The 11,250-nt window shown below is 36.7% G+C and overlaps 1 protein-coding gene across 1 annotated transcript; it reads right to left on the bottom strand.

Annotated features, from left to right (window-relative positions):
• Positions 1-1,213: 1,213 nt before the first annotated feature.
• On the bottom strand, positions 1,214-9,770 carry LOC143856337 (coiled-coil protein). Its single transcript, XM_077366531.1, has 6 exons — positions 9,432-9,770; positions 7,684-8,244; positions 4,849-5,072; positions 4,069-4,219; positions 3,441-3,661; positions 1,214-1,587 (listed from the first exon to the last, which is right to left on the bottom strand). Exons 1-6 carry the CDS (start codon positions 9,687-9,689, stop codon positions 1,344-1,346), a joined length of 1,659 nt encoding a protein of 552 aa, XP_077222646.1. The 5' UTR covers positions 9,690-9,770; the 3' UTR covers positions 1,214-1,343.
• Positions 9,771-11,250: the final 1,480 nt, after the last annotated feature.

Genomic DNA, 11,250 nt, shown 5'->3' with positions numbered 1-11,250 from the left:
TTGCCCAACCTCAAAAGTTCTAGATCCTTCTAGAACATTCACCATCAGTCTTAGAAACTTCTTGTATCAAAGTATAGATTTAGACTGAATTGTAAGTTTTATTCACGTAAGCTACAATATTAGATTCCATTGCAGAACCCATTGCTTGTCTCAATCAGAATCTAAATCATCTTGCGGAGCATGGACCTTGGCAAAGGGTAACTCGGAAAAAAAGCATTACCTCTCCACTTGCTTTCCTCTTCGCCTCCAACCTGTGGAATTCGCTCCTTCTTTAAGATTTCATTTGGGAGAAGTCTTTAATGGCTGGATCGTGGCCTCTCATCTGTTTCTCCCTCTTGTTTGGAGTTGTTTTGATCAGGTGCCTATCTGGTGGCTATTGTGCTGCTGTTTTTTTATGTTTTTTGTTTCCTTTTGGTGTCTTTGCTTATTCTCACCACCCCCTCCCCCCTCCCCCGGCAGTGCTTTCTACTTAGGGCTTGCTCTTCGGCTTTTCCCCTTCTATGTGTTTGGGGGGGTTGTTTCCTTATTCATGCTGTATCTGTCTCTCGTCATTTTAATATATCTGCCTATCTGCTACCTCACCCCTCTACTCAATTGTGCCCTCTCAAGTCACTCCTCTCCCCACCCTACTCCTTACCACTTGAGAAACTAATTTATCATGGGAAAAAAAAAAAATTCATAGTTGCCAAAGGCCTGAATGCACAAATGACCCCTCCTGTCCATGATCCGACTGAGGAAAATAAGAGGGAACTGTACTTCTATCCAAGGATTAAAATTTCAGTTACGGACCCTGGAATTTCAAAATTTTGGTCGAAATCTAGTACAAAACCCGAAACTAATATTTTATTCAATATTAAATTTCGGACGAAATTAACGAAATTTCGGTGAAACATTAAATTAATATTAAATTTTTTTTTTGCGGTCAAATTTTGGAAAAACCAAAATTTCGGTCGAAATAAATGACCGTTTCGGTTTTTATCGATTTCGGTGTCGGTAATTTCGGATTTCGGTCGAAATTTAAAACCATGCTTCTATCATGACAAATATACTTCCCAATGATATTAAAATAACAGACGTCTCCTCCTGTTCGGATTTCGGTCGAAATTTAAAACCATGCTTCTATCATGACAAATATACTTCCCAATGATATTAAAATAACAGACGTCTCCTCCTGTTCGGATTTCGGTCTAAATTTAAAACCATGCTTCTATCATGACAAATATACTTCCCAATGATATTAAAATACCAGAAGTCTCCTCCTGCCCTTCAAATCCCTGTTGCAAAGTACTTCATCTTAACTTTACTTGAAACAGAGAAGAATCAAGAAATGGAGAATTTACAGATTAATTATGCAGAAGCTGTTGTTCTAATAAGTCATTTTCCTTCTTGATTGCGTCAAGATCGGCTTGGAGCTTGTCAATATCGAAACTACGAGAGACCATGGCCGCGAGTTTCGCTTCCAGCTCGGCAGCTTCCCTTCGAGCTCTGTCAGTGGCGAGAATCTTATCTGAAATCTGTTCAAAGCTTCCATGAATGCTTGTTAGAAGCCTATAAGCTTGTCTCCTCACTGGATCATTTTTAGCATCCCTGTATGCAAAGGGATGCAAAAATGCAAACAAAATTAATAAAAGAAAAAATAAGCCTAATCTTCTTGATCTATGCAGAGAATGCGAAAACTGAATGCAAAAGGTCATTAAAACCTGATGACCCATTGTTTGTTATCTTCGTAAAAACAAAAATAAAACCTCATAAACCATGAACATAAGTATGCTTTGATGAAGAGTAGTTCAAGAGAACATGGTAGAAAATGGATACTCTGCGCAAAATCAGATCAAGAAATAGAAAGGAAGAACTATAGACAGACACATACAAGCTAAGCTTCAAAGTTTAAAGCTAAAAACCCACTAACTACAATAAGGTCTTCACAACTTTATATAAGCCCATAAATGGCTAAATTGTTCCTAAAGCAGCCTAAACTTTCTATATTCTAGTTTGTTTACTAACTCTCAAATTCACCATCAATTCTCTTTCCTAAACCAATTGGGATGTTGAAACAGAAAATCATAAAGATATGCTCCAAATCTACAATTCAAGCTTTTCATAGATAGTGGCCCACCAGAACCAGATTAAATTCACTCCTAATTTCAATTAAAAATCACCACAATTCCACTACTATAGAAATAATACCCAGTGCGAAGTTTCAGCCTAAACAAAGACTCCAAAACCCCTACGACTCAATTAAGAAAAACACTACTTGCACTTTCAAAACAAGAACCAACTTGCAACCCATCTATATTATTAATCCTCAAGATCAATTAAAATGGACCACAAGTTATTGTAAATAAGAACATCAAACCCTTAAATTTTCAGATCAAAGAAGCCCTCTACATCTCTATTATTTTCAAGTTCACGTTTGAAGCATGCATGGTTTTATACTGCATGATTGTTCTTTTTTGGACTTGACTTGCACTGATTCAAAAAATCTCCACCCAATGCTGCTGAAAAATTCAAGATGGTAAAGTGATCACAGGAAACCTGATTAAACATTTTTTTTTGATGGGTTTGATTAAACTTTTCATGGGGAAGAGAAAGGTCTGCTCTCAATTTCTACCAATGAATCAGAAATTATCCCAGGGAGTTTATTTCACCACTCATCCAAAATTATTCCCTACCAACTTCAAAATTATCCCAAGGTTTTTTTCCATTTAAAAAAAAGAGAGAGATTCCTAACCTGCTACTAACTAATAGTAAGAAATGTGCAAGCTAGTGCAAACATCCCTTATGACTTGAGAACTGTAATATTTCTCCTGTTAAAAAATTCTCTTCCCTGATAGGAGAACGATTTTTCCTCAACATCAGCATTCAGCACAGCTGCTACCTACGCCACCAGAATAGGAACCTATAACTACACTTGGAGAGTTAAATGCAAAAAAATTCATGAGTATTGTTGGTGTGGGTTGGTTATAGCATTTAAGTGGGGTCGGCAGACTTGCTCTCTGTTATAAGGAAACCCACCATGACCACACCAATCCATCTAAAAAAGATACATATCCAATCTAGACAATGATATGATTATTAAACTGTGTGAATCATGGTATCTACAAAAGTTGGTCAACTCCCTTCTGACAAACAAACCTTTTGGAGGCTGCCCGCATATCACATTGCATCTATATCCAGCACTTAAATACAAACATACATCTCCAACTCAGTGGAATCAGTTTCATTTTTGGATGGGTTAAAAAAATCAGTGACTAATGAAATTCCTGAAATGTTTCCCTAAAACTAAAGCAGATTGGATGCCTCTTTACACAAGATAAAACATCATTTAGAACTTGCACTGAACCATTTAAAAAAAAACAGAAACTATGAGTTAATCCACTCCTTACATTTCTCAGTGCATAGGTTTTATTATCAGATACCCTGAGTGCAACAATTCGTACCTGAATACAGTTTCATCAACTAGTGCATAAGTTCGATGAAGGCGGTCCTGGATGGAATTACTCTCTATTTGAAGTTGTCGAGTTTCTTGTAGTATTCGCTCAATGTCTGCATCCTGTTTCTTGCTATTCTTCGTGATCTCAGTTATACGCTCGATATAGGACTTCCGAGAAGCAGTTTTCGACTGGTTCTTGAGCTCAGCAGAAAGTTTAGAATGTTCCTCCTCTCTATGACCATTAAAAGGAAAGCCAGAAAGTAGCAAATAAAACTAGTTAGAATTGAAGGCTTAATGAGAAGCTGAAAGTAGCAAATAAAACCAGTTAGAATTGGGAGCTTAATGAGAAGCTGAAACTTGCTATACGACAACTACGGGGAAGATTTTTTCAGTTAAATATGAAAATGCCTTTTGGGTTTTCTACTCTGTAACTCATCTTGGCCAAAGGAAACTTGTCCATTTCTTTAGGTGAAAATTCAGGATCTACATCCTGAATTTCATATTTTAAAGAAAATGGATAATTGTTCTAATATTGATGCTGGTTTTGAGTTTTGACTCAAAATACTACACACTAGAATCATACATTCTTTCTCAATAACATTTAGGAAAGACCAAGCTTTTTCATTATTGGTAACTTGCCTCTTTAAAATTTCAGCAATGGTGGCTTCTGTTTCCAACTCAACTTTTTCCAGGTGTAGGAGCTTTTCCTGTACTTCTGAGGTTTGTTCATGAAGAGACTGCTGAAGGCTCATCTTTTTCTCGTCCAAAGGGCGTTTGAAATCATCCCTATGATAGATTTTATCTCAAAATCAATGTTAAAAAATACAAACCGTATCATATTAAAAATCTAGTATCTTAATATTCTTCCAGATCTACTATGAGATTTCATTAGTAATCTGAACTCAAAATATAACCCTCACTTTCAAGAAATAACCCTTGTTTTTTTAATGGTAAGAAATAAATGTTTTTTTTTGTTTTTTGAAAATGTAAGAAATAAATGTTATGAAACATGTGAATGAATAATTTTTTGACTTGATTAGTCCATGATATTTAGCATGTGCTATTCAGTATCTAAATACTTGTTCATACTCAAAAGTCAAAACCAATATGAGTTTGGACAGAATCAATAATCATATGTATTTTTTATTTAAAAATACGACTATGAAGAGAGTTAAAGATATTCTTAAGTATTTTATAAAGAAAATGGAATTCATTAATTGCATGTTCCGACCAGACAAACCATGTTTAGCGGTAGAATTTATATGGAGTAAGAATTATTATTTCCATCAAAACTCAGACTGCTCCTATATGATTGCTCAGCAGCAACTGTGCAAAGCCCTAAATGCTGAGTCGAACCTCAAATGCAAGGAACACGATTTTGGAGACAAAAAGGAATAAGAACTGCAATATCATACCACTGTAACTCCAGCTCCAAAAGATTTTCTGTTCTTGCTTTCACTCGCTCGTTGAGCTCCTTGATATAGTACCCATCGGGGTGTTGATCATCAAATGCCATTTCTACAGCTGCTTTCAAGAGCTCAAGCTCATCTTCTAGATGCTGAGCTTCTGAAGTCTTTCTACTCAGTTCGTCAATATGTGTCTTCTCTTGCCTTTGTAGGTCCTCAACTTCAAATCTCATCTGTAAAATATCAAAGAAACAACATCAAGAAGACTTGTCGGATCATGTCATAGAACATTCATTATTATTATTTTATTATTTTTCTTGAAAGGCATTGATGATCTTAAACATTCTGCATCTCCATCAGCACTGTGCTACAAGACCAAGATCAGTTCGACAACATAGGTAGTATAGATTCAAGAAACCATCTGAATTTGTTCAGCCATCAAATCTGGTAAGTTTCAATTGACTGATTCCAAGCCAATTAGCTAGGATAATCAGTCCAACCAAAATTTTCCTTCCTCTGCGTTTGGAATTTGGGACTCTTTTAGGATCCCAATAATCTTATGTTTCAATTTGTGTAGCCTTTTATGAAAGAAAGGTCTTCTAACTCTCTAGCAGTAAGGTTAGGGTCATCTTCCAAAACTTGCTACTAGATTGTATCACCAAGAAGCCTTGGTAAATTGAAGGAACCAAAGTCAATGGGGAAGACTGGAAATTGGCTGTCTCAAATGAGGTGATAGGAACCATTAAAAGTGATGGAAGAAGTAAAAAATAAAGAAATAATTAAATTTCTTTGCAGTTGAGTGCATAAAATACACACTTTTAAAATTTGATTATGGAAAGTGAGGCACCTAGCTAGAGGAGATATATTATGATTTGTGGACACGGACACGAGTGTCGTCTGTCAACTGACACGGAGCGTCAGACACGGCAAACCCTCAAAATTTAGAAACGGGGACCCAACTAAAATCGAAAGTATATATAATCATAGTTTGTCGATACGGATTCATGTGTTGAGTTTGGACACGGATATAAGTTGTCTGACATGGCAACATCTAAAAATCTATAAATGGTGACACATACATACACATAAAATTATTGATTATTACACAAATACGTGTCCACACACCCACATTAACTCTTAACACTCCTAGCAATACATTTAAAAGTGTCCAAAGGAGTGTCAACACGGGTGGTGTCGTGTCAGACACGGCAGGACACATGTGTCAACAATAAATTCTAAGTGTCGGCTAAATCATAGGGGAAAATGTTATCAGTACGACCAATTTTTTGATATTTGCACAAACACATCTTATCTTCTATTATTTAAAGAGCTGTCCAAGGTCATTACCATTCCCAAAAAGCTCTGACAAGCCAATTAAAAAAGAAAAGATATGCTACAATTTTGCAATTATAAAAGCATGGTTGTGGTGATAACATTTCCCTTTTTTAAATGATTCATATGTGTAAGATTTAGGGAGAGAAGTGAGAAGAAAATTAGACAAGGAATATGTAAGAATCACCATCTTTAGTCTCCATATGAGGAGGGAGTTCATTAGTCGCCTATATTAGTTCATCAAAAAACATTTTTTTAAAGTAAATCAAAAAACAAAATAACAAACAAAATTTAAACAAGAGGACCAATTTAGTCTTGCACGGGAGGTCTCCTAGTCCTGTTGGTGAGAACAATGAGACCCGTACCCTTTTCATGAGACCATGCATATCATTTCACACGGTCCCATTACTTCCACCAGTGGGATGGACATAGGATGTAGTATCAGTACCAATCTTTTTTTTTGCTAAACCCGTATCTTCCTCAAGCAATTGAAGGGATGAATCAAACACAAAGCAACATAACAAATTCCCCACTATAGAACTACTCTTTGATGATTTTCCTGTTTCCCTTTCATGAGTTATTTATGAAACATGAATTCCTTTTGCAGGGAATGTTCACTAACAAAATAATTAACTTAAGGCTTCCTTAAACAACTGAAAGAACTAATATCCACGGACCCAAAAATCAGAAGACCGTGATCTGCAGGGTGCAGTCTTGACTATTTGAAAAGAGGGAGAACTTCACAAATAGCCAATAAAAATTGCCCATCTGCCATCCTTCGTGTGATACCAAATGATCCCAAACTAGAAGGTTAGTAAGAATTTGAGAATCTAGTTAAATTGACATCAGTTGTTATTGTTGGCAAAGTTGCAAGGGTACGTTTCAATTAATAGGGTTCAAATTACATGATACCATCGGACCAAGTGAATGTTTGGTCAAGTGCAACCAACTAGTCCAACGAGTAAAATATATTAGTGTGCTGTCATTTTATGAATATAATATCCAACTGTTTTACCTGCATATTGCAAGCTTAAGTAACCTGCAATTAGCAATCAAGGATCAAACAAAGGCTGCCAACAGAACATTTCAAAGTGTTTGGGTGACATGATACCTTTTATACTCGTCACATACAATCGTAGAAGCAGATGGGCAACATATGCAATAGCAATATATCAAACAAAGAAGTTAATAATAATAAAAAAAGTTTCTGGACATTTGGCATTAAGAAAAAGGAGGTTAAAGTAATAGATGCACATGAAAAGTGTAAAACGAATGACCTCTTGAGTTTCCTTCTTCATTCCACATAGTTGTGTCAGAAAATGATGGAGCAAAAGAAGTTGGCAATTGTTCACATAAATTTTTGTAAGCTCTGTATTTCCCTAGCTGATGCAATTATTTTACCTACAAAGCAAGCTGCTATATCCAAAATATAAACCTAATTCCATTATATATTTTAGCAGGACTCTCTAACAAACGAATATAAAGATCAATTGACTGTTTAGAGAAATTTACCTTGGACGATTGTTCTAGAAGAGAACCCAGTTTTTGTTCAAGTTCTATAACATGTCTATGCTTCCTCTGGGGCACAGATTCTCCGTTTGCAGTTGCATCTGTTCTTGGTTTGCCAGATTCTTCTAACAACTCCCCAACTTTTTCCTCACCTCTCAGTCCCTCTTTCTCATTGAATTCAAGAGAACTCAACCCAAATACTTCACCAACAGATGACTCATCCGTCTGCTCGGGAATCAGATGAGGCTCAAGGGCCCTGTGGACAATCACGTCCTCAGCCTCAGTAACAGGAGATTCTGGAAACCCTAACTTCAATCTCCTCAGTTCATTGAACTCCAGTATTGAAGTACCGATACTCGATCTTGGATCTTCTTGATGGGTTATCAGTGGTGGAGCCTTCTCACCACTCTGATTTTCCTGATTTCCTACCAAGGGTCTTGTTCCCAGAAACATAGACATGATATCCACTTTACTGGAAACTGTTCCACCTTCTGATGTTTTAGAGAGCCTTTCCACCAAAAACCGCACCAACTTATACGAGTCCTCATCGGAAGGATACAGGAACTGCCGGAATCAACACATATTCTGCTTCTAAGAATAATTCCAGTAAGAAGAATGATAACTGAAAATTGAACAAAATGGAACTGAAAAGGCAACAATAAATGAAGAAAAAAAAATTTAGCTAAAGAAGTTCATTCATTAGGACTAAAAAACTGTTGTAGTTGACAGATATTTCATGTGTCTAAGTTGTAGGGTCCACAAGTAAAACATAAGAAAAACTTGAGAGGAAATTAAATGAGATCAACAGGACATAAAATAACACAAAAAATTGGTAATTTTTTTTTGTGTAGAATTTGTGTCTTATTTGAGAAAAAAAATCAAAATCAAAAGTGAATTAGGCTAACTCTGCGAACCACAAAGCTGGAAGAGAATATTGTGTATTTTTTCAACACCCTCAAGATTTTCTTCTTCTGATGATGTTTATGTAAATGTTTTTCTGCTCATGGTACGTGTTGTGTTTCGAACTCAACAACTAATGCTAATTTCTAGTCATTCTCTCTACGAAATACTGAAATTGTGAAGAAAGTCAAGGTAATGAAAGATTGTGAAAGGATATTTCTATTATAGATAATCATTTATTTTTTTTGCAAGAATGAAGCTTGCAAAGATCAACGTATTGCTGAATTCTTTGCAATAACCAATTCACAATCCGAGTTAGCAGCTAGTATCATTTCGAATCTAAACCTAAGAATATGAAGATTAAATAAGAAATTTAAATGAAAAAAAATGACGGCATCGATAGCAAAACCCTAGCAATGCTGTACTCGAATCTGAAGAATAAGAGAAACAAGAAGCGATGCATCAAATGGAAGATTCGGAACCTAATATGCACCTGATGGAAACTCATATCTCCTCTATATCGAATTTCACTATATATGAAGATTAAATAAGAAATTTAAACGAGAAAAAGAAGAGCAACAATAGAAAAACCCTAGCAAAGCCATACTCGAATCTGAAGAATAAGTGAAACTAAAATCGGTGCATAAAAGGGAGGATCTGGAAACTCATATCTCCTTTTTTTTTTTTTTTTTGAAATGGCCTTCATAACGAATTTAACAATATATGAAGATTAAATAAGAGATTCAAAAGAAAAAAAAATAGAAATTAAATAGCAAAACCCTAGCAACGCCATACTCGAATCTGAAGAATAAGATAAACATGAATGGGAAGATCTAGAACCTCATACGCACCTGATGGAAGCTCAAATCACCTCTATAACCTAGGTTTTTAATAGATGAAGCGATCTCTGTACAGATCTTGAATCTCTCTGCCATTGAATCAGGTAACGAGATCGGAAATGAGGAGGAATCGTCGATCAGACGCAGTGATTGAGAGCAGATTGAAATTAAGACGTCTGGCGTGAGGTCTTGAATCGAAGAAACTCTGTTAGGGAGAGAAATTCCCGAACTTTCGAGGGAATTCAAGAGGATTTCTTGAGCTTCGTCCATGGTTGCCGATCTTAGGGTTTTGTGTCTTTGCTTTAGTTTTCTTAGATTACAACTGCAGAAGGGTTTTTCACCATTACAATTCCTCTATTTAAATGAATTCTTTTCTTCAATAAAAGTTAGGGTGATGGTAAATTAGCACCCACTGTAGGATAATTCACACCCTGTAACGTGATTTGGCGTCAAAAAGCGTTGAAGTCTGCCACAATTCACGTTATCCGGGGCGCGAATTTATCATCTCCCAGTTAGTTATTGGAACATCACAGCCATACACGTGGTGTAAAGTTTGTGAAAGCAAATCATACATGCTTGATGCTTGGAAGAAAGAAGAAATACACCAACTAGATCTTGCTTTTTTACATCACGTGAACCACTTCTTACTACTTGGGGTGTGTTTGGCTGCACAAAGGATAGCTTAGGGGTTTTGGTTGGCATTTGGGATCTATGCCTATGTTATGATCGCTCAGACCCCTTATGATCAGATTCTATTCCGAGTAGGGGTGCAACTTCGGCGGGCTCAACCCGAACCCGACGGGTTCAACTAGGGAAAAATTCGAGTTCGGGTTCGGTTTTCTCAACCCCGGTTGAGTTCGGGGTGAGGGCTTGGGCAACCCGACCCGAGTGAACCCGACTTTTTTAATAATTTTTTTAATTTTTTAAGCTAAAAATCTCAGGTTGGGTCGGGTTTGGGTTGGCAAAAAGGATTCCTCGGGTCCGGTTGGGTTGAACGTTGTTGGGTTGGAACTCGGGTTCAGGTTGACCAAATAGTTGCTCGGGTCGGGGCTTGAGTTGCACACCTAATTCAGAGCATAGTTTCAAAACTCCCCCTACCATCATGGACTCCCCTTAAGTCGACTCCTTTCTACTAAGGCCGTGTTCGTGGGATCCTCGCAATCCATCGGAATGTCCTAGGTCGGCAGGTCCTATCCATGCTGTACTCGATTAGAGTTTTGAAAAAAATTTGAATGTTTTGTCAATTATTTGCTAGCGTCCATCGCAAAAGGCATTTCACAAATGTTCTGTCGCATGTCAGAGCAGCCACAGAGGCTCAATTCTCAACAGATTTTGGCACCATTCATGAGGTGGCTGATCTGACATGCGACTGTGCAACTACGAAATGCCTTTTGCAATGGACGCTAGCAAATCCCTAAGATATTTGCATACATTTTAAGCTAGCCTCTAATCTGATGTATTATGTTTGGACAGATTTTATGACAATGTTTGAATCTGATCCCGTACGATTTTAAACATTAGGATATGAATCTGAATTTTCGACTTATCCAACTGCTCTGCTAAAGTCCTGTCCGATTAAGTTCAAACTCTTTGGATCCACTAGTCCCCTGGGTCCATTTGACACTCCCACTTACCAATTTATGTATATGTATTACAAGGTAATATTTCCTCTTAGAGAGTTAATTTTCAATTTGGTCATATTTTACGTAGGTATTTACATGATGAAGGGTAGTTCATGACAGTCTATAAGAGTCTCTATGGGATGCCACCAAAATCTATCCTTACTTACAAATTAATAAGATTATTTTTAAGTTAAGAGAAATTCTAGACT

Source organism: Tasmannia lanceolata, unplaced genomic scaffold, assembly GCF_043159265.1.
Source record: "Tasmannia lanceolata isolate RefF3 unplaced genomic scaffold, GAP_Taslan_0.1 ptg000023l, whole genome shotgun sequence".
NCBI classification, from domain to species: domain Eukaryota; kingdom Viridiplantae; phylum Streptophyta; class Magnoliopsida; order Canellales; family Winteraceae; genus Tasmannia; species Tasmannia lanceolata.
Note: the sequence above shows the minus strand (reverse complement) of the source record. Positions and strands in the feature narration are given on the sequence as shown.

Coding starts and splice junctions, on each gene's coding strand:
- LOC143856337 (XM_077366531.1), bottom strand. CDS start 9,689: ATGGACGAAGCTCAAGAAATCCTCTTGAATTCCCTCGAAAGTTCGGGA. Junction 5,073..7,683: donor TTCTAGAACAATCGTCCAAG/GTAAATTTCTCT, acceptor GATATTTTACAG/ATGAGATTTGAAGTTGAGGA. Junction 4,220..4,848: donor TTGGAGCTGGAGTTACAGTG/GTATGATATTGC, acceptor AATCTATCATAG/GGATGATTTCAAACGCCCTT.